Source organism: Ammospiza caudacuta, chromosome Z (genome assembly GCF_027887145.1).
Source record: "Ammospiza caudacuta isolate bAmmCau1 chromosome Z, bAmmCau1.pri, whole genome shotgun sequence".
NCBI lineage: Eukaryota > Metazoa > Chordata > Aves > Passeriformes > Passerellidae > Ammospiza > Ammospiza caudacuta.
Window position 1 is genome coordinate 44,739,206 of NC_080632.1, and position 24,283 is coordinate 44,763,488.

Here is a 24,283-nt window from a genome sequence, read left to right on the forward strand (position 1 = left end):
TTCTACTGGAAAGCAACCGTTGCACATCAGTGTGTTTGTCACTTAAAAGCGTAGTGATAAAGACACACAGCCCTTCTGCCCTTGCTCTCAATGCTAAAGGTGGAGAGGTCATACATACTTCTGTAGCATCTAACCTGCTGTGTCTGATGGTCAGCTTCAGACACTCTGTACATGATGCCATTTTTTTTTGTTAGTGATGCAGATATGGCCCACAAAACCTAGGCTAAGAATTCAGGCCAGAAGGCAAACTTAGCTTCAGCTGCACAATAACATAGCAGCTTTGGTGATCTCTGCCTTGGAAGCAGAGTAAAGAGTTTTTAGAAGGTAATGAGTACCACTGTCCTCAGACCCACGTCATTGCCTCAGTTTGTAGAGGAGATGCATAGACGACCATACATATAGCAAGTATTCAAATCAGGCAGAACAGACCTACACCTCATAACAAAACACACCGATCTCTCTGGCAAAGAGCAGGCATGTACATCTTTAAGATGCTGGGGTAATGACCCATAATTTAGTGACAGCCTTTGATCTCCACAAAGCTCTCATTTGTAGATTAGTAAAAAAAATTGAGCAGCAGCTTAGCTCTACTAAAGACAATTAGACTAGTCCCTCTTAGTCCTTCATACATTTCATGTAAATGCACAGAAAAATGTCTAGATTCATTACTAAAATGAGTATTAATAGGATTTCAGCCTGACATTATTCCAAGTGCTGCGTTTCGATGCCTTTTGAAGGAACCAAGTAACTTTGAGCCTTCATTCCTCGGGAATGCTGCTTTTCTTGTGCTCCATCTGCACACACCTGTGCTTTCCCACAGTGCAGCTGCTGGAATAAATGACTGTGCTCTGTAACAGCCACTTGAATAGTGCCCAGTGCTGTTTGTGTGCAAAGAAGCATGATGTCTTGTTCCTAAACTTTAGGTTTAATGGTACTCAGAACAGAAGCTCATTATGAACCTGTCACATTTCTTCCTGCTCTGCTTTTGTCCTCTGAAGTAGGTAGTACAGAGAAATTACATGTTTAAGATAATTTTTAACTTGTGAGAAACTGAGCCTCAATGAAACCTCAGAGTATTATGAGATTAATTAATAAACATATTTGTACTTAGTTGCATATGCTGGGAAGTAAAGTATGGAGCTATGATTCTCTTGTCCTGCCTGTGTAACTGTCACTCCAGTTTATGTTCTCTGGTATGTTTCTCATATTTAGGTCAACTTTTAGATGCACGACTGAAATTGTCATAAACTATTTGCTTGGAGTCTTCTGAGGGCAAGAAGAAACTTACGCTTGCTCTGTAAAGCTCAACACACTGATGATGGCAAACATTCCTCAGGGAGTGGTTTAAAAGGAGTATGACATTAAGACACTTACTCACATAAATGGATGAACCTGGTACTAAAAATAACAATTTTAGATGTAGTTGATAAAAAGTGCTTTTGTAAGTATTTGGAGAATATTTTACAAAGCAGGCAACAGATCTGGCTAGTCCAGCAGTTTGACTTGAGATATTGGCTTTTGAGAGTAAGCGTAGATAGTGCATACAAACCTGCAATATTTTATTCTGATTGATAAAACCAAAATGGTGCTGCTGACTAACTTGTTTAGAAATCCAATTTTCCCATCAGACATACTGTGCTTTTCCTTTGTGGTTTCAATTTGCTTGTGAGTGAGTATGATAGATTTGACTGATTTGACTTGAGTCACCCAGGCAAACCTTGGTTACTGCTCCTTCTCCAGACAGCCATGTCCTGGGGAAATTTGTCTTTAATCAAAGAGCTGTGCTGCATAATAAGAGCAGGAGTGATTGTTGCATCCAAATTCACTGAGCACAGGTATTAGAGGCATTCTTCCACTGCTTTGAAAGCCTTGCTCTCCCCTTGTTTTCATGGGTGCAGAGAAGACACATTTTCCCATCTTTTTTGAGATGATAAGGTCTATCTAAACTACTTTTAGCTCACCATGCAATTTTATCATATTGTGGTATAGACACAGGTATGGTCTTTTATTTTAGAAAAGCAGATAAAAAACAAATACTGATTTTCTGTCTTGAAGCATTCTGCTTTGAATAATTTGATATAGAATTCAAGAACCTGTAGGATTTCCTGGCATTAAAATCATCACTATTCAGAAATCCTCATAGACTTCTCTGCTAAAAGACAAACTGTATATTGCTAAGTCTGTTTCATTTCTGCATGAAAGTTGACCGTCATGGTTGGATGGAATATTTTTTTATAACATTTAAAAACAGAGCTTTAAAATTAGCCAAGTGCATAATAGCTTAGCTTGGAGAGCTTTCTTTGTGACTACTTTTTAATGCTAATGTAGCTTACCATATGTAGAGCAAAAAAAGGGGTAAAGCTGAGGAATTGTTTTGGTAGCTGAACTCAATACAAAACCCAAAGCATTGTGAAAATCTGTGCTTTCACTGACAGGGCAGAGCTGGCTTAACGACAGCTTTGCTCTGTGTCTTTGTACTACTGAAAATTTCTTGGCTTATGGAGGCCAACTGAAACCTGTGTCTGAAAATTCATCCAGTGCTGGGAGAAGTTAGCATCCTCCACAGCTGGAGTGCAAAGTACTTCAGGATGCTATGGTCACTGCTAGAGTTCAAAGAACATAGTGTATCATTGGCCTTTCCATGACTAGAGGTCAGAAAACTGAAGTCAAAGATGACCAAAAAAATATATATATTATACAATACTCTAACATGAGGGTGGCTTTTTAATGGTTATTGTGTTAGTTTTTTAATGTCATGAAATGCAGAAACAAATGTACTTGTTGGATATAAATCATCAAATTATGGTTACTTTTAAACTTTTAAAATTACTTTAGAGACCAGGGGTAGAAAAATCTGGAAAAAAGTCTGTTTTCAGTGTCACATGAAGGAGATGTACACATATCACAAACTCAGCCACAGCATTTTGGGTATTTTTAGCTAACACCATTATCTGGGAGGGGACAAATGGTTGTGTCTGAACCAAAGAAACATTGGTACAAACCTGTATCTTGCTCCTGTATGCACCACTGCCTTCAATGAGCAGTGCTTGTTCTCTCTTGGAGTACATATCTCTTTAAGCAATTAATTAATCTGTCATTTGGTGTGCAGACAGCCCTTCTGGTGGGCAAACACTTGAAATTAGACTCTCCAGTTGTGGTAGATGAAATGCTTCCAATACACCTTGAAAAGAGTTATTAGTGTTAGATCTTACCCAAGCTACAAAATAAAAGCTAAAATGAAAGTAGTGTATGTTAATGCGTGCCATGCTTTTGACTGTGGACAATATTTCTACTGTCTCTGTCAGCTGTAGATAGTCATTTAAGTCTTCTGGCCCTAAAGCAACCTTGTTCCCAAACTGTGACAGACTTAGAAACAAAGATTGGCTTTAGAAACAAGATCCAATTAGTGACTAAAGAGGAAACATTCTTCTTGGGGTGGATAAGTGTCTGGATTCAGTGAAAAACTGGAAACACTTCCATGATAATTAGCATTATTCCTCAAGACAGTCTGTAATGAGAAATTGTTTCCATAGTCTTCTATGTGTCTTTCCATCTATTTCCCAGATAAATTAATTGGAGGGTTGGGCAGTGTTGAGTAGAGAAGCCTTGTTGTAGTCCCGTAGCCTTGCCTTGTGAACAGGGCTAGTGAAACTGCTGCTTACAGCTGTGGAAATGTTCAGCTGGAAAAAGCAGATAAAGTAACTTGTACCTCAGTGTGTGTTTGCATACCTGCCATTAATAAAACAATCCGTGCAAGCATGTGATGGTGTAACTGTGGTGTTTGGGGCTGTGGAATTGTATTCTCCTGATCTTTCCTCTAAGGTGCTGCCTTTCATTTATAGCTGCTTTTTCTGTACTGAGCGTTGGCTGAACTTGTCTGGACCCCATGGTCCACTAGAACAATAGAAACCTTTGAATCGTGTGCTTCCCTAGCTAGGCTCTCCCCACATTTTGCAAAGTGACTCACAGGCTAGGCTTGCCAGAGTTGCCAGAAAATGATGTCATCTGGATACTGTAGTATCCCACGTACAAACCAAAGGCTATTTAGAAATTAGGCTGACAACTACAAAAAGGAAATAGCTGCATTTCAGATGCGTATCTCAGTTTTAAATCTGTATAATTGTGTGTGTGCTTATTAAATACAGGAGTCGTGCAAAAGGCAAAAAGAAAAAAGTGCAGAAGAAAAATTTCAGTGTTTCTTGAACTGTGTTTTCTGATGACTGCAGAGTGGGTAATCCTGTTCTGCTGTTTGTCTTGTGCCAGCAATAGTTGATGCAGTCGAGCTGTGTCAGATCAGGGAATTGATTTGGTCAAACACTAACATATGTATCTTGTGTTGCTGCATTAGTTCTCAGCATGATCAGTTCCCTGATTCTACTCTCCCCACTATCCCTGGGGCACTGATGTGGCCAAAATTGAAGGGAAAATGCAGACAAGAGTACAGTAGAGAATGGGAAGCAGGAGAAGCATGCTAACTTGTCCAGTGGCTATCTACCTGTACCATAAAGCAAGCTTGAAATGATATCCTTAGCCTCACTTAAACAGTTTGGCGGAATTTCAGGTGTAAACATCTTATGTATTGACATGAGATGCTTCTTTTCGTCCTCTTCACCCCCCTCTACATGGTCCAAATAAAACAGCATTTGCTGTTTGTGGTCACTGTGCTATACTGGGACCTGGAGAAGCGCTGCCCTGGGAAGCAACTTGCCATCCTCAGGAGTCCTTTGTCACAGCAACTTGGGGCACTCTGATGCTGGAACACAGTGATGGAGCTCCTGGCCAGTGGCCTGCACAGGCAGATTAAACGCGCATTAAGTAAGACTAGAGTCAAAGGCTTCTCCTTTGTCAAATGTCAAAGGCAAAAGAGACGAACAGATATGATTTTGTGGGAAAATTAATGGTCTTCTAACACTACTTTTTTGTTCTGTTCCTCTCGTGTTTCTGGCAGATGCATCAATTTGAGTTCTGCTGGTTTGGGAATGTATGTGGAATTTCACTTGCTACTAACCGTCATGTTTTGAGATGTCTGACCCTGGCCTGGAATATGGTACACAGTGTATTCCCAAGATAAATGAACTGAGCAGCATGTTTCTTATGACTTCATTTCTGTCTCTGTGTTCTGTGTTAAAACCAAAGAGTGAATGAAAGCTGGCATGTAAACTGATCCACCTGTACTAAAGCACAGCACTAAGCAAGATAAGTCTAGATGTTCAGCCTGTGCAATTCATTTCCCTATGTGATATAGTACTGGTTCTGCCCCTTGGAGCTGTGTGCTTTACTGCTTCTTCTGCTCCTGATTATTGCAGCCAGAATAGCAACAGATGTTCCTGGTAAGACCATTAAATACAGCATTTAAGTAAAATTTTTCATAATTTAAAACTCATTCAGAAAGATCTTTGCCCTTCAATTGTCCCTAACCTGTATCATATCTTGGACCTGTAACTTTAAAGGAGTTAGAAGGGCTCATTATTTGGCTGCCTTCCACTTATGGAGTGGGATTTCCCATTCAGGCATTGAGGTGACAGGTACTATCAAAAGAGATTATGTTCCCACCAGCCTATAACTGAAGAGCATTTAACATCAGATATTGTTCATCTTGGTTCAAATAATTGTTCTTCATATGTCATAAATGCTTTACCAAAGAGAAAACCATGGTATTAGGAGAGCTAAGTACAGACCTGATAATATGTATGCAAAATGAAAAGGGGTTGCAATGCATTCCTCTTGTTGTTTAAGTATTTCAAGCCCCCACCCAGACTTGGATCCACATTGCTTCAATATTTCTAGATGCTTTTGAGCATTCTGCTTTCCCTTGACATGGACATTCTGCTCTTGAAAAACTCTGACCATGCAAACTCACATGCATAAACAGAACTGAAACAATCCCAGTGCTTAGGAGGGAGTATTGTGGTGACAAGATTTATGAAATCAAAACTGAGCAACTGCAGGACTGCTGGGCAGCCTGATGCACATTCCTGTAAGCCTACATACTAATAATAAAAGTTGTTACAATAATATAAATTTACTTTTAGTCATGTTAAAGTAGAATACACTGAGTCAAGATTTTTGTAGAAAAAACAAACCAAAGCAACAAACAATCACCTCCTCTAGCATTTTGAAAAGGCAAGATGAAGGCACTGGCTATTGCTGAAAATTAGAATTAAGTTTTCTTGTGCAGGTATTTTGTCATGGAAAATTAGGTCACTTTGACAAAGGACTTGAGAGACTGAAAGTTCTTCCTCAAACAGAAGAACTACAGCTGTGTACAGGTGAATTTTTTGTTCTTACATAGAGTATTGCTATTTCATCTATATAAGAGAAATTGATATAGCACAAAGGCAGCTTTTGAGATCTTGCCACTGTTGAATGGTGGTAATTGGCAATATAAATACAGTGTTTAAATTTTTGCCCATCATCATTTTCTGGTTAAACTCCTAAAAGTAAAGGCAGAAGTGTGATTACTGCTATATAGCAAATACTCTAATGTATGGTGCTGTCTCTCAAGTAAGTAATTATCTTAATTTAAATTTTTAAAATTCCATGTAAAGTTTGTGTTTGACTTAAAACCCCAAACAATCTAAAAATTTGCATGTAGGAAAATCTAATTAACCTTAATGCCCAGCATGAGATTGGGAGTTTACCATTTGCATGTAAGCACAATCAGTAATTGAATACATGCATACTGAAATCAGTTTAAAAATGCAATGCATGAAAAAAAACCTGAAAACCTTCTGAAAAAAATCTAAGTTTACTCTCCCTCTTAATCTAGAGTTTTCTTGATTCTCTTGCTTCACACTGTTGGTGTTTCTCTATTTGGTTGTTGCAAATACTTTACCCTGAGATGTGGTATGCTGTAGTGGTAGGAGGGGCTTTTTTCCAAAGCAAACCAGAATGGAGCAGAGAGGCAGTGTTTATGGAAAGTAAGCAGTGTCAAAGGAGTGTGCTATAATTCAGGAATAACATATACATTTATAAATGTAGAATTAAGTTGCTCAGGATTTTGTTAACAAGTTGTTTGTATTTTAGAACTATATCTGCCCGAGTGATATTGAAAAGACAGCTTATCTTTCACTTACCATGTTTGTAAACCAATTGGCCAGGAGAAAAACCCTTTATTTCTGAAAAAAAATGCTTACACTCTTTCTCTGGCCAGCCATAGTGAAGACAAAGTAATTTTGCGCTGATATATAGAAGAGAATAATTTCCAGCTCTTTGTCTGAGAAAAGGGAATATCTTTCAATTAGGACTTTATGCCATCTGCATGCTGGCATATTCCACTATTTTTCATAGGAATAAGAGAAGTAAAGATTATGTACTTGCCATGATCAGTTGATGGGTAGAAGAATTAGTCTAGTGTTTCTTTCAAAGACTACACTGTCTGTTACTGTGCACGAATATAATATGTTTTTCTTGAATATTCAAAGTAACATGTAAGACGATTAGTGGAAAAGCAGTTGCTGTTAAATCTTTTTATTTCCAGTAGCTACAAAATGGGCTGATCAAACTTGCTGCTCAGGTAGGGTCTGTGCATCCCATTTGGCTCATTAGGCTGGATGTATGTTTTTTGTTTTTTTGTTTTTTAAACTTTCAAACTTTCATATGATTCCCCAGCCCACATCTTAGTGTCACCTTAATGTGCTTGCATACAGTGCCCCATAGCAATAAGGAGAGAGGTTGGTCGGATGTTGGGTCACTGGGTGGGCAACACTGGGGTTTGCTCAGCTCTTGAATGCCCTTCTGCACTTCCTTTTCCAGGCTGCCATCACCAGGTACTTTTATGCTGGCATCAAAATTCTTTAAATATCTTTATGTGCGTATCTATAAACATTCTTCCCATTTAGATACTGGATTTACAGGTTATATTATAGAATTCATTAGTACTGTGTTTGTTTTCTTCACTATAAAGGACTGTCCATCCCCTCTATGAGAAGCCTACTTCTGCCAGACACATAACAGCTGAAATGTGGTTTTGATTACTTTTACTTTCTTTTTTAAACGAAGCATTTAGCGTGCCATTGCTTAGTCTCAATCGGGCTTACCCTATGTGCAGTGTTGTGGCAGCATTGCAAGGAAGGATTGCAGGTATCTCCTGAACACAGTTTTTGAATTTTAAGGGACTGGACATTTGACACTTGGATAAACCTCCAGCCTCTTGATAAACAAATATGTTGAAAGTAGCTGAATGCTAAAGTTGCAAAGATTTGGCCTGTTTGAGAACTTGATGCTATGGAAGATGGGACAAGGTATTACTTGGCAGCTAGGTGGAATTCTGCTTTTCCGCTTTGGAGAAACTCCCTTATTGTAGTGTGGTGATGAAAACATGCTACCATTCTGGGGAACTTGGAAAAAGCTGTCTGCACAAATGCCTCCTGTTGTACTAGAAGCTGGTACTAGAAGCAGATGAAGTTCTAGAGGCTGACAATGTTATGAGTGAACAAAAAGGACAAGAGGACTGTTCTTGTTCCCTTTTTTCCCGTCTGAAGTAGATGAAAGTTGTTGAGAGGGTCTTTGGGTATTTTTGCAGCCCAGTGAGAGAAAAACAACTTGCTCTTCTGCACAGGAAATATCTGCTTTGGTGAGCATGGAACTTCTGCTGGGATTTTCACTTCATTGCAAGAACCTTTGCACTCGTGAAATCAGAGCATAACTCATGTGTTCAAAATTAAGAGCAATTCAGCTGTTAAGTTTCTTTGAATATATATATTAGTTCTCCTGAGGAAGAAGAGTATGGAGACATTTTGATGATATTGAATTTCATATGAAAAGGTGAAGCAAATATTTAGTAGCTGTTTTAGTATTTGGCTGGATTTCAAAGTAAATGTGCAGAAGTTCTGCAAGACATACTTTAAAATCTTTCGTGAAGGGGGAGATCTAGGAGCAAAGGTGCTCAGTGTCAGAACTTTGTGTTCGTTTAGTTTCAACTTGCATCTGTTGCAATATGGGCATAGTTATACTAACACTCTCTTTTGGGGTCTTCCTTCTTTTCGTAAGTTTCTCGTGAACAATTTTAGATTCACTATTTCTGACAAATCTGCTGTGTCACCAGGCAATTTTCTGCCCCCGGTTAAACATCTTTTCCAGTGCTCGTGTTCAGATGTCTGATAATTGAGTTGATGGGAGGGTGTATTCCTTAGAGTTTGGAAAGTCTTATTTTTGCATCTATTTTTTGACCTGGGCTAAGGTACAGCAACCTCCATATCCCTTTAAAACCTCAGTCATCATTGTCTATCAGGCTTTTTCTTTCCTACTGTAGATCTTTTTGTCCTGGTGTTCATCCTGTGGTTCTTCCTTATCTAGTTTCTACTGTGGCTGGCTCTTCCTGTCCCTTTCTCTTGTTGACAGGAACTGTTTGGCACGGCGACGGTTGCATTTCTCTTCCTCTCCCCTGTGGCGGTTGTTTTCCCAGCACTGGTGATAGGCTGGTGTCCTCACCCCCTGCACTGCTGCCTTGCTTGCCACAGTGGAGGCTGGCCAATGGATGCTGCAGGAGAGGCTGCCATAAGAGCCAGGAGCACCACTGCCCTCTTGCATGAGGCTTCACACTGCCCGTGATGGTCAGGCTCTGCAGGCTGCAGCTGCCAGTAGCTCAGGATACCTGAGTCCTACTGAAAACACACAAAAACATGCTCTATGAGTTGTAGGGGAAAGTGAGGATCCAGTTTTTGTGGTGGCTTCTGGATGTTACTGCAGCAGTATCTTCCTATAGTGCATGAACGCCACTGTGCAGGTGCTGTACTTGATTGGGATGAACTGTAGAGGAAAGGGCAGAGGAAGAAAGCGAGCAAATTCACAGGTCAAAATAGCAACCTAAGTCGCTTAGGTCTCAGTGGAGGGCTGAGAGTTAACAAGTTGTGATGGTTTGCTGATTAACTTGATCAAAGTAACTAGGTCATGAATAGGCTTGGCAGCAAGGTAAATTGACTTAAAATACTTTTTGGTTCAAGTTCACAGGTACAAGGGGGGTTTTTTTGCCCTTGTTAAATTGTTAGCTAACTGCAAATTAGAGGCCCTGAGATTAGTGCTGTTTATGAAGAAAAGTAGGAAAGTGCTCCTGTAAACCATTTTGATGTTTCTTCTTTCTTGTTGCCTTTTTGTGACAATTATACAGTGAGCAATACCAGCCTAAAAATTAGTTTCCTAATGAAAGAGGAAAGTGCTGATAAGGATGCCTGGGTGTCTGCCCTGTGGTTCACTTTGATTAAAAAAAAAAAAAAAGAAAAAAAGATGGTAGTTACTCCCATATTCTAATACGGAAGTTTTTAAGTTAATTTCTGTGTTGGAGGTAGTACAGGAGTATTTCCAAATAGGGCATTGTAATGGTTGAAAAAGTCTCTATTGAGCTTCTCTGCAGGAGTTTTTATTTTTCAGAAATGACTTCTACAGAAATTGATGGGTGAGCCTTTGTGTGGCTAACAATTGGCTAGAGGGTTAGAGCATGCTGAAACCTCACTGGAAACAGAGATATAGTACATAAGATCCATGAATGGTTTGAAACAGTCTCTAAAACTTGTCAGTTTTTCCTTCGGATTTTAAAATTCTTGCATTTTTATTTCCTCTTTGTGCATGAACAAGAAAACAAAGAAGAACTTTGTTTTGCATTTACCACTCTGCATAAAACACTGTGGTTCCTCATAAGTAGTCTCAAACACCCAAAATAGGGTTTAAGAAGACTTTTCTTGCATATTGCATCTTGTGATTAAACAATGTGACCAGTAATGGTGATAGCATTCTGGCTGGGGTTGTGTGGCTGCTATGTGCTCCACTTGGCTTGGGCTGCCACTGGCAAGGATTTGCCTGTCTCTTTGCTTTTCTGCTGCTGGTTGACACAGTGACACTGAATATCCAGAGGCATTCAAGGCTTGCCTGACTGGCAGCTGCAGTGGCAATGGTGTTACAGAGCCTGGGTCAGCCATGGACGTGTGGTTCTTGTGTTACTGGGTCAGCTAGCCAGGCAATGAGGGCTGCCTGGGGAGGCAAGCCACTCAGCAGTGTGGATGCTGATAGATGATTTACCCATTCAAAACACTGAAATACTTTTTTTTTTTTTCTTTTTGACAGGATAGAAAGATTGCATATTCTGGTACTTGAAGTCAAGGTGATGGTAGGGGAGGGTGTTCTCAACTGGTTCTAGATTCTACAAGACAGACTTGATACACCATTGACAGGTCTGTGGCCTTTGAACCAAGTGGTGTCCCAGTAGCCTGCTTTTGTCAGTCCTTAATACCTTGTCTGGTAACTTGAAGGCTCTTAGCTGATTAAGTATTTCTTGTACGTCTCTTACAGTCTCGAGTAACTTGAATACTAGGGCATAAATGGTAGATTCTTATCACTTGGTGAGTACTCTGATAGGGGTGTATCACTGTTTGTTCTTGGAGAAGAGATTGTCTTGTGTACACAGATGTTGGGGATGGTGAGCTCAAAACCCTTAAACTGAAGTTCTGTCACTAGACACTGGGTATTTGTTGCATGACATGATTAATTGAACTGTTTAATTTTTACCATGCTGATTACAATCAACTTTCTTTTCTTCCTAGCCTAACCTAGTCTTTGGACTACAGTTTAGCTTTCACACTGTCCTATTTCTACCTTAATACATTAATATAATTTCTTAGTACATTCCTCATTCCAAGTGACTATTTTAGAATTCTGCAGTTAAAACCTCTTGTTTTACCACTTAATTCCTCCAGTTAATTTTCTTAAAGAATGACTATATTACTGTATCTTAAATGCTATCTAGAAAGATGTGTTTGAGTTACTATTTTATGTAGCATTTGGTTATATGTTCTCAAGAAAAACTCCAACTTACACTGGGAAAATTACAGCCAGTTCTTCACCAAGAGCCAATGTCTACATATCATATAGAAATTCTGATTATGACCCTTAGTGTAAATATAAAGCCGTGCTAACTCTCTACCTCACGTGTGTGAATAAAACACTATGCAGTTCTGAAACTGGCAAAAAGATATGGTCCTGGAGGATCCAAAGCTTTGTTCAGCAGTTATTAGCCTATGTTCTGATGAAAAAAGTGAGGCTGCAGGGCACTCGTGAATATTTTTCCTGTTTTCTCCTATAGAGTGGCTGCTTTTCTTCACCAGTGTGAAGTCACACAATTCCTTTCTTCAGTTTTCATTTCTTTATGGATTATCAAATGCTATTATACTGCTGCCTGCATTTTCCTCCTCTATAGCAGACTTAATTTGTGTGCATGTGCTTTCAGAATTTTAGAGATTGTTGTTAAGTGGGTAGGGAGCCATGGAAGGTGGAGGAGAGCATTTCTTGCATTATCATGGGAAGAAGTAAACAGGAACAGGTAACTGTAGGTGTTGTGCATGTTGTGTCTCACCTAAATGCCTTGGTTTTAGCTTTGTTCCTCAATCTTGTGTTTCTTTTTGACATGGGACCAAGTTGAAACTGCTTGTTGCAGTTTTGTAGAGTTTACGTAACAGTGAATGCCTTGAACAACAGTTCAGCCTTTCACAAGCTGGCTCTTTCAGTCTTTTCACTCTTTTAACATCTTGTTCTCTCATGCATGGCTTTTAATTCTGATTTGGCTGCTGTCCTGCACCTTTCTCTAAAAGTTTCAGCTGCCTGTCTAGTGGATGTATGTCTTGGGTTGTTTTATGGCTCCTGTACCTGCAGACTTGCTGCTAGCTGCTTTCATGAAACTAACCTTTGTTAGATATTAGACAGGAAAATATAAATGTCCACATCTGAGCCAGTGGACTTCAACTGTTCAAGGAGTCAGAACAGCACTCTGTATCCTGCCAGGCTCAAGTTTGGTTTCCTCCTCTACCACAGTTCATCTGTGTGGCCTTAATGCAATATTCAGTCGGCGCCCATCTCCTTTTGGAGTTTCTGCTGATCCAGCTGCTTTAGTTGCCAAAAAGCAGGTCTGCAGGCAGAACTGTCTCCAGTTGCTGATCTGGAATCGTAGCCTTGGCTTTAACACTTGCACACTATAAAAGATTCCGTGTTGAACCTACACGGGAGGTATTTCCCTGGGTCACTTTTCTTCCCTAGAAAGGTGTGATGATTGTAGGCATGGTGGGAATGTGTATGCCTGTCCTCTCACCTGCAAATAAAGGTAATAGCACATCCCTTGGACACCTGAGGACTAATACTTGCATGGAAGGCACTTTTTAGTGGTAAGGGGCAAACACACAGAATACTAGATCTTGATGTAAGAATTACTGTATTACTTTGGTGGTGTTTTTAGATGTTCTTCCGTGTGTGGCTAGTTTGACAGCTGCTAGAAACAGCACATCTGATGATACAGTGGATTTTGGGAGGGGGTTAGCATATTTTCTAATGGACATGTTAGCATGTTTCCTAATGGACAGCTGTGATTTAGTTTCAGTAGAAGCTTCATCAAAATGACTGTTAGATCACTTAATGGAGACTGCAGCTATGTTTTCTGTGGATTTGGATAGAAATTACTGCCATGACAAGGTGTGGGCCTTCAGTAAAGACTATGATTTAAGATTAGTGGGACTACTGTGTGAAGAAAGTGTGAAGATTGTCTCCAGGACTCATTGGTTATTTTACTGCCACATTTCTGAGACTTGCCAAGGGCATCCATCTTCTGCTGAAGTGGATTGCTTGGAAGACTATGAGATTATTCCAGGCCAGAACCTTTTAAATTGGTAAGTCTAAAATACCATATGCTGTTTTAAGAGGGTGCCCTAAACTGTATTACCATAGTGTAGGTATAGAAGACACAATGGGGCAAAGCAAACTGCTGTAGCATGTAGCAAGACATTATAATGTGAAAGTCTAAACTACAATCTGCAGTGCTTTCCTAAAGCAAACATGGTGTGTTTGGGGGGAAGAACGTGTTTTGCAGCATTTCCACATATACAAATGCTATACTCTATAAGTGCTTTTATTGCTGTGTCTGCTTCTGTTTATCAAATCAGTGTCTTACAGATTTGTGAAAAACTAAGTTTAGATTAATTCACATGCCAAATTCATCTTCTTTTCAGAGAAAAGTGATGTTTTATTTGCAGGGAGACCATTTATGTTTGTATATGGGACTTGTTACAGAGCTTGTGTCTGCACTACCTAAAATTGCATTAGTGATTTGAGTCTGTCATCTGTCTGAAATTATGCTATCCAGGGGCCACTGGGCCACCACTGCCAGACTAACACAGGAAATACTTGTGTTTCTGCTGTTGTGTCTCTGCTGCCTGTTGGAAGAGAAGGCTGTTAAAACTGGTCTAGACACTGCAGCTGGGTGATGCATGTCAGTCTGAGTTGTGTTAACTTAGTTGCACAGGTTTTGCAAGATTTTTGGCACTATTCTGTTCCATCCTTTTTTCCCCATTTCATTCAAATGAAGATCCAGTTCTTCGCATAAAAAGGCTACTTCACACCATACAATCAGCAGATGCTTTCCCTCTCCTGAGACCTTTGAACACAGGCTTAATAATTCCACCTCATTTGCTCAGGTAACCTGTTGAGTGCTGTTGTTTCTGCTTAGAAGAACTAGGTGAGGTTTCTTAAGGACACATATTTGCTGTGCTTGATCAGTCTCTGCCACCATGGTGAGCTCCCTTTCTGGCACTGCTCTTTCTACTGCCTCTTCAGCTTTCTTCTCCAGACCTTGGCACCTTGGAGCTTGGCCAAGGGCAGGGGGAAAAGATGAGGCATCCCTGTGGCCATCAGCCTGGGCTTTGTTGGCCCCCCCCACTCAAGCACCATTATCTCAAATAGCAGCCCTGGAGTTTGTGGTTGATACCCAGTGCTAAATCTTAATGTCTCTGCAAACAGACAAGGCAGCAAAACAAAGCCTTGCTGTTTGCTAAGGCTGAGGACTGTCCTGAAATACAGGCACGGTGTGTTGCTGTTGTCAGCTGTGGTGTTGGTTGAGAGTCTTTATAACTTTTCTCCACCAAAGGACTACAGAGTCAACAGGACTTTGCTGCTGGGTGCAATGGCAGTGGGGCCAGGTCATGGCTCCAGATCCAGCTTCCCAAGCAGCACCTTGCCTTGTGGACTTTAATCACTGATTAACCCACATAAAGGGTGGCTGGAACAAAACAGATTAAACCAGCACATAGTATCTGTGCTGCCATCTTGTGCACCAGAATTTTATAACACCTTTAAGACTATTTTGTAAACATGGCAGTGTTGTCATGGCAGCAGAAATCTGGTGTTGAAAAATGTTGCTGATATGATTTATTGCTGGTTTAGTGTGCTGTGCAGGTCAGGCAAGGCGTCACTGCTCCTAGCTTCTGCTTAATTGAATTGAATATGAAATGCATCAGAAGGGCTTTGATCAGGGAAATGAATGTCGCAACAAACTTCAGGCTGGCATGCACGGCTCAACTAAATGCAAAAATGTGCAGCGAGATCTGTATTGTTTTAACATTTATACATTAAGAATCCACGCATGAATATTTCATAGTTTTCAGTGTAGCTTTTGCTGAAAGTCAGTGTCCTCCTTGGTGAAATCATGATTGTAGAAAGTTGAGATGCCGTTAAATCTAACACTAGCTGGAGATTCAAAAATATGCAGCTTTGAATTTGAACCCAGTCATGGAAGTATAAAAAAATTGACATCTGCGATTTTACCCAAAATCTCTTACTGAAGGTTTTGACATTTTCTTTATGCGCTGAAGTTCTGAGACCTTGTGTAGCCAAGTGCTTCATGGTGCCCTCCATGTTGCTGCTTTCACATTACTTCTTGTATGTAACATGAGAGAACCTGTGACTGGGGTGGCCTATATCACACCTTCCTTCACCCTGCTGCTGTGGGGATCCACAATCACAGTTTGATTTCTTTCAGACAAGGTAAGTTCTTAGGATGGATAAAACTTTAGGTGTTAGTTCTTAGGATAGATAAAACTTTAGACTGTCTCTGGAGTATGAATCTAGAGCCTCAAGTTTAGAAGCTGATGTTTCCAGGGTGTCTGGCTCCAGGAGTAAGTTGGCATCAGAGAACTGTAGCTCTGACTTGAGCTAAGGCTCTCATCTGCAAGAAAGGTTTGGGGCTGAATGTACTAAAACATGAAGGGGGGGAAAGGGTGTGAAGAAAGTAGTTTTTTCAGCTACTCACTCTACTCTCCACAGCCTCAAAATCAAGACTCCAAGGCTGTGCACTTTTTTATACAACTAATAGGTTTTTCTGTGATGGTATTCAAATTTGATGTATCTATTTTCCTGGAATGGCTGGAAGTTTTGCCTGCTTTTCCCCTGGAAGTAGCCTGTGGCTGTTTGTGAAATAACTTTTCCTAAGTTTTCTGGTTTAGGATATGTATCATACTAAAGCTTGCAGTATAATGAGAACAAATTCCAAAGTAAACATACAGGTTTTCATTATAAACAAATCAACAGTACTACCACCCCCCTACTCAGCCAAGGAACACACCTGGGTTGCTTTGGCTGCTGCCACCATCCTTTATAAAACAAATAATATTTAAGGGAATGTTGGCAGCTAAAAGAAATTTATATTTTTTTAAAGCAAATGGAAATTTAGGAGCTGAGATCTTTTAACAAATCTGTAGAGTCAGAAACTAGAGACATAATAGTGTGGAATTTTAAATTATGAGTTCATGTGCTTCAGATAGTTCTATAATTTTGCATATCTCCAAGTAAAACTTTTGACTTAAACCACTTCCACCACTTCACAGACATTTAAAGCTAGAGTCTAACATTTTGCTTTGGGTCTGATTGTGGTTACTATTATTTTCTAGAAAAAAGATATTTTTCTTTGGAACAAGTTGGCCGCATTGTACTCTCTAGGTCAGCAGTCTGTTTCACTTGTGCTGAACTAGGTTGAAAGGCTGTGGTTGTGAGCAATGGAGGTAATAAATGAGTCGTAACTTACATTTATCTTGTCTTCACTATACCTTTTCCACAGCAGCATGCAGCAAAGCTCTGAGCTTTGGCTCTGAAGTCCCATATTTTCTTTTTTGAAGGTTTGCTTCCCACAGGGTACAAACCTGGTGCCCTTGGATCCACATCTTGCCACAAAAATCTGAAAGGGCAGGGCAGCAAAAGTATAAATTTTACTGCGTGATTTTGTGCTGAATGTGGTGGGCTTTGGGTGGGTTGTGCAATGTATCCTCTCTTCTCTGCTGAACATTGACTCCAGCATTTCCAGTCTCTTGACCTGTGTGTCTGCTTTGCTGACCACACAGACTGTCAGTGACAACTTCATAACTGGTTAAGTTCATAGTGCAGCACTGTTGCTTCCAGTTCCCTTGACCTTGCCTTGAATGAGATTCAGCAAGGGGGTTTTGTTTTAAAATGCAGTCCGAGATAATTCTACTGCTGCTGCTTTCACACAATGGCAAAATGGTTAAAGTTGGGAGGGACCACAGTCAGTCATGGCCCAACTTCCCTGCTTGTGCAGGGTCATCCAAGAGCAGTTGCATAGTATTGAGTCCAGCCAGTGCTTGAGTCTTTTCAGTGAGGGAGACTCAACAACTTCTCTGAGCAATCTGTTCTCTTACATAGCCAAATGTGGAAACTGGATCTCCTGGTCAGTGGCATGCTCTTTGTTGTTCGTGAGTCTGGCATTGAAGTCGTCACACGTTTTCCTGCCAGAAATTCACTGCTGAACTGCTCTGCCATGGATTGTCAAGAGTTAAAACAGAACTGAACAAAGCAAATACTCACGCAATACTCATGCCTGGCTGACTCTCTACTACTATGTATTGGAACTGAAGTTTTGGAGATATATTTTCATTTATCAGATCTAGATTTGCTTTTGTCTAAGGCAAATCCTTTGTTTCTGTGTTGGCAAGTACTGCAGTATTACGAAAATCAAAGTGGGCTCTACTTATGCATTCCCAAGAATCTGTCTTTAGGAAAACACCTCCTTATGCATGTTTTATCCAGACAGTAGGACTATAACTGGCATGGGTAACTCTGTAGGCCTGTTTGAATTATTTTCAATTTTAGATAGTACTACCCTGAACTTCAGTGATGCTGTATGCTTTACTCTGCTCCCTGAAGCTGACTTTTGTCTATCCACCATGGAGTCAGGTTTGGGTTTAGCTTAAATGAGAGACCAAATAAACCATCATGTTCACCAATTTGTAAATTTTTCATGGCCTACCTCAGTCTTTAACTTGAAGCTGTTAAAAGTACAGTTATGGGATTATATTGTTTAAAAGGGATGGTAGAAATGCCTGTGCATATTTGATAGCTATAACAGCCTTATTCTACAAGCTTCATACTGAAGGAAAACATATTAAGACTGAGTTATAGACCCCTCATCATGCGTATCAACAATATTAACTACTTTTTTTGGGCAACAGTTTCTGCAACAGATTTAAAGGTGATGCTGATGCTGCAGTTCTGTGTGCTCAGGAAAACAGTAGGTGAGCCAAAAGCAATGCTGCTTCTTTAGCATTGAAGCAAAATAAATTGCTCCAAAGGTGTCTATAAATCCTTTCTGTCATGTGGATATTCTCGATTTCACTTAATGAAATGAAAGTAGAAGCATTTCTGGTTTTCTCAGTGCAGTCTGCTCCTGCTGACTCTACCATGTCATATAATAACCTTCATAAACTCACCAAACTACGTCTTAAAAAGCAGAACCTCACAAGGTTGGAAGTAATGTTCTTTGTGTTTAAAACCACAATTGCCTTTCAACTGAATCAGTGTAAAGGGAACAAAACTTCTGTTATTGCAAGAAGCTTTGGGGAGAAAAGTACTACAGATATGCTGGTTGACAGAAAGTTCACCATGCCCCAGCCACGGGTACTGCCAGCCCAGAGAGCCACACGTGTCCTGGGCTGCATCCAGAGCAGGGTGGGCAGCAGGGCAGGGAGGGGATTCTGCCCCTCTGCTCTGCTCTGCTGAGACCCCACCTGCAGGGCTGCATCAGCTCTGGGCTCCCAGCACAGGAAAGATGTGACCTAGTCCAGGAGGTCCCAGGGGAGAGTTGCAAAATTGATCAGGGGGCTGGAACACCTCCTCTGTGGGGACAGGCTGAGAGAGTCGGGGTTGTTCAGCCTGGACAAGAGAAGACTCTTCTCTTGGAATAGCACCTTATTCTTCAGAATAGTTTATAGCACCTATTCTCTTTGGAATACTTGTAGCACCTTCCAGCTGTTTGCATAACTAATTTACAAAGTTGTTTGTATGCCAGCAGGATTTAATTAAAATCCTGAGGTTTTTCCTTCCTCCGGTTAAACATGTGCAAAACACAGTAAATCCTTTCACAGTAGATCTTGTTGTAGCTGAGTTCTGCAACTTCCAGGCATTGGTAAAACATATCTTACATGTAATACAGATAGAGCTGTGTTCTCAGTCTTGGACACTGATTACCAAATGCTGTTAGTTGCCCTATTGCAGACCCCTAATTTTTTCTAGAGTAGATGTAACTTACAGATTTTTGGCCATAAATTGAAAAGAAAGTTTGCATCTTTCAAGCCTGCACCACTTAGTTCTGTCTAGTTTTTCCCCTCTTTTTTTTCCACTCAGTTACTAACATTCTCATTCTCAAAAGATATTTATTCCCTTGTATACTTATTTGGATTTGTTTGTTTGATAGTTGTATTCTGTGTTACCTTTTTTCTTCTTTCTGCTTTCTTTGCATCCTCATACTGTTTTCCTGTTTGTTCCTCAGGCTACTGCATTTATGTGTTAGACACGGTAGCCTCCCTAACTAGAACAGGAGGGTTCCAGATTAATTTTAAAGGCTTATCACTGTGCTGGAGAAAAACCCACAACAATTTTACTGTTATTGAATTACAAGAGGTTTGACAAGACGAGGAGTAGCTTTCACTTTGGATTAGCATCTCATTTAGAGCTCGGGGAACGACTCAGTTTTATATAAAAGTAGTAAATTTTTGTACTGTAAGGGAGAAAAGAAATTCCATGTGGGCACATGTGTGCATCTTCTTCAAAAACAGTTCCAGTGCAGTACCTTGTTGGTGCCCTGAACTTAAGATGTTAGAAAAACTCTTTCACAAGAAAACTGAGAATTAGAAGTGCAAAGAATCCAGTGTAAGGTACAAAATGCTGCTCTGAGCACACAGTTCATATCTCTGGAGATGGTCCATTGAGCAGCAGAGTCAGCTGTGGCTCATAGTGAATACCCGCTGTGGTTCAGCAAGCTTCTGATGCTTACCTCTACAATTCTTTTTCTAGAAGTCACATTCTAGGAAATAAATTCTACAGCAAAAGTTAACTAGTGCAGATAAAAATCATATTTGCCTAGAAGTACACCTATGTGTATTTTTCCTTGTCTTTTTTGGAGATGCCAAGTATGATGCTTTAGTATATAAATCTATTTAGTTTCTAAAATGCTGTTTTGGCATGGTTCCATAACACGCTAACATGTAGTGCAGGATAAAGCTGGGAAACTCATCAGGAATATAATTCTCCTCACTAAAGCAGCTTTTTTACTGCAGAATACAGTTCTCCTAATGACACTTGCTTAGTGCAGTTCTGTGTGATGTTGTGTTGGATTTATGGGTGTTGTTTTCCTAAAGAGCTATTTGGGTAGTCTGTGCTTCAGTGAAACAACTTTTGTATGTCCTGTAACACATCCAAAAGTGGAATGGAGTAGAACATTTTCTAGAGTTTTAGTGTAAAACAAAATGATGTAGTGAGCTTTCTTCTTCTACATGGCGGAGTGAAAACTGGCTCATTTCTAACCTGGCTCCAAGATTTCTGGTTTCTGAAGTCACCCCTATGGAGGTGACGTTAGATTTGTAATGCTGTCCCACTTACAGTGATGCTGCCTTAGTGAAAGTAGGCAAAGTGAACTAACGTCTTCAACTTAATTCTTGTCCTTCAGCTTTCTTATTTGTATTGATATTAATGTCCTAAAAGCATGAGAGTTTGACTAAGCAAATAAAAAACAACACTGTGAAGAACTAAGCATATTTAAGGCTCTTGTAATGGGATTTAGCTGCTGGAAATAAGAATAATATCACAGGGCCAAGCACTTAGACCACCAATGTAAGGAACTTCTGGTTCAGTGATTAAGAGACTAATCTTTCTTGGAAATGCTTTGGAAGCAATTTTTCTTGGCTACTCAATATAAACATGCTGGATAATATGGTTTCATGTCTGTTATTCGCCTTCTGAACTGGTTATGTATTCAATTAATACTGTTTTCTCTCTGGCTGTATGTCTATCACATCTTAAGTCTCAAACACATAACTAGTTTAGTTAAACTCAGAGTTTAGAGTTTAGTTAATCCTCCGACCTCAGAGGGTTTAGTCACTGTCACTAACAAGAAGCCATGTTTCAACCTGCTTACTACCAGGCAGACCTCAAGTGTGTAAATTACCTTGGGCTTTTCCACAGCACCCTTACTCATCCCTCCAGCACCAGTACTGCATTTCATGGGTGAGAGTTGGAGAGCTCCCGTGCAGGAGGGGGAGGATTATCTGCAGGAATGCTCTGTACTGAGCTGGGCATTGCTCGAGGTTGTGTTGCACAGCACATTGGCTGCAGGAGCCTGCCTTGCCCAGAACTCTGCTCTCTTTGACTCTGCTCTCTTTTGACTGCTCATGAGGCTCAGCACTGGCATAGAAATCACAGAGGTTTTTTGGAATGCAAATGCCATTAATACACTCCATGCTTTCTTCTAGTTTTCAGCTTTAATTACTGTTAATTCAAAAGCCTAGTACTGTTCAAAATATTTGAGTTAGACTCCCTGGGGTGTGAATACTTCAGAGCATGCTGTTTCCTTATTGATGGCTTAGAGTCACAGATAGGATCCTCTAATAATCATTTTGATATGCCATGTGAATGAATGTGAGAAATTTCTCCTTAGCCCTTGTCCTTTTCTGTTATAATAACATTGTGGTGGTGACATTTAAAGTGTGATAGCTGTAGGCAAAATCTGTAACTCATATTAAAACCCAAATAACAATGTTTCTCAAATGTCTCTGTAGATGGATGGAGGTCTGCTTGGATGAAGAGCTGCCCCCAACTACGGAACTTGAAGAAGGCTTAAGAAATGGTGTTTACCTTGCCAAGCTTGCAAAATTCTTTGCACCTAATGTGGTGTCAGACAAAAAGATCTATGATGTGGAGCAGGCACGCTACAAGGTAATAACTTTCTCAGTTCTCTCACCAGGATGACAAAACCCAGCAAAGTTTGTCTTCAAGCTCTTAAAGATTCCCAAGCAAGGCTGGTTAGCTTTCTGTATCTTTTTTTAAAGGCTGTAGGGACTAGATAGAAGATGCACAGCTGCAGGAAGCCTGCATGATAAGTTAGAAATATTCTACCCTTAGAAAAAATGTTTTGGTGTTGTTTCAAGTTTTTAAAGCTGCACAAATTACATTTCTGCCTCCATGGAAATCATGAGCTTTTCAACTGATAAAGTTATTTCTTATTAGGAATAGAAGTCAAAAGCAATTTGACAACTATTTCAAACTTTCTTCATTTTGTATGTTGAAATTCACTGCATTTGATCTCTGTGTTTGTTTTATCAACTTTAACAACACGAAGCCAAAACCAAGCCACCAGTAAGAGCTTAGCTTGTTCCCTGTGCAGGCTTTTGCTAACTCCAAGAACCCTGATAATACAAAGATACGTACATTCACGCACAGTAGTCCCACTATAGAATGCATTATCTCAATATGTAGAGGGGGCAGAAAAAATTCATTGTTAAGAATTCCAGTTACATTTAAATATGTCTCTTGAAAATCTCAAAAACCTGAGAGATTCCTTTTTCCCTTTACCCTAAAAGTTAACATTGAAAATAAAATAAAAAATACATTCCCACTGTATTCTTATGCTGCTTGTATACGCTTTAGGGAGGGTCAGGTCAGGTATTCAGGTAGAACTGAAGACTTTTAAGATTTCCTTATCTCTTCTTCATGGTAGTGCTAAGCAGTGTTACAGCTTCTGTGTTTTGGTTTCTTGTCTTTGACATCCAACCTCTACTCCCAAAGAATACTGAAGGACTGTACAAATTTCTACTTCAATCACAGTCCACCCTGATGCGTACAAATTTGGCTTATGTAACATGAAAGAATGAGCTGAACTCAGCGTGGAGCTGTTTATGTGTTAGGATGCTTCATTAGCAAAATGAAGCTGTTACACTTTGGTCTCTGGGTTCAAATAAGGGAAAATTCTGTGAACTTGGCTTCAGGATATGAAACTGGGAAACAACAGGAGGATCAATAAATAGATAATTTTATTAATGTGATTTTCATAATTTTCTATGTTTCCAATAGAGATCTGGCCTTCATTTTCGACACACTGACAACACTGTGCAGTGGTTAAGAGCAATGGAGTCCATTGGTCTGCCTAAGGTAAGCCTTTAAATTTCAGCAAGGAAATTTAAATAAAATCATTGACTCAAATCATTGGGTCACAGAGATCCTTTTTCATTTGCTTGACCATAAACAGTTCCTTATAGTAAGTCTACAGGGAAGGGGTAATTCAAAAAACAAATCTGAGGAGAAGGTAATGTGGAAAGCAGTGGGAGTGTCAGTGCTTTGTTGCTGCTGAGTGTGTGTGGGCCGAGGCAGGGACACGAGCAGTGCTTGAGCTAGCTCAAACACTTGATATCTTACTGCTAATGCAGTCTCTGGGGGGGGCCTAGAAGGAACATGGTTTAAAACAGAAAACTTAAATATTTGCTTCCTTTAGGTTACCTCTTCGCATCGTGCCTCTTGCTGCCTCCTCCTCTTACTGTACGTGCCAGTTTCTCTGCTTCTACCCTGTTTCCAGACTGTTCTTGCACCCTTCAGTGCATCTGCGTGACTGTGCTGCTGCTCTTCTTCCTCCACCTGCTTTCTTGGGTCACCTCTTATATTTACCTTCCTCCTTGTGGGTCTTCACTTGTCATCTCCCCCCTCTGCTGCTGTTTCTGGGCACCAGTGAGTCTGTTTTGGATGAAAATCCTTTAAGAAAGGGCTGTGTGCAAACACCTATGCTGCTTGTTAGTGCGTTCTGGCAGCCACACACAGGCCAAGGTGAGCAGTTCCCCACCCCAGGGTGGCCACAGCCTGAGTGCTGCCTGAGGCTCTGTGGTCAGGCACAGTGGGGATGCTCAGGCAGTTCTTTGAAGGGCTGAATGGACCAAGAGTCAGCTGCTGTAGGCAAACTTTCTGCAGGTGCCCATAACAAAAAGGGCACTCATGACTGCCGTCAGAAATGCCAGAGAGTCGGGAAGGTGTCCTGCCCTTTCCAGGTCAGGCGTTTTTTTTCCAGTTGAGTCCTTCAGCCCTCTGTTCAGCTGGCTGATTTCCACCCTGCCAACTCTCCTCTGAAAGATTGTGTTTCTGTCGCAAAGGATGATCATGGCCAAAAGCTTTCCCAATTCTCCCTCACAAAGCTGTTTGGAGCAAATGATGA

The 24,283-nt window shown here is 40.3% G+C and overlaps 1 protein-coding gene across 2 annotated transcripts in view; it reads left to right on the forward strand.

The window, feature by feature from the left end:
• Positions 1-24,283, forward strand: part of IQGAP2 (IQ motif containing GTPase activating protein 2) — a 123,527-nt gene that overhangs the window by 42,390 nt on the left and 56,854 nt on the right. For both annotated transcript variants that reach the window (XM_058824301.1, XM_058824302.1), the window contains exons 3-4: positions 21,867-22,023; positions 23,158-23,235. In XM_058824301.1, coding sequence (XP_058680284.1) covers positions 21,867-22,023; positions 23,158-23,235 — 235 coding nt within the window. The remainder of the gene's footprint in view (positions 1-21,866; positions 22,024-23,157; positions 23,236-24,283) is intronic.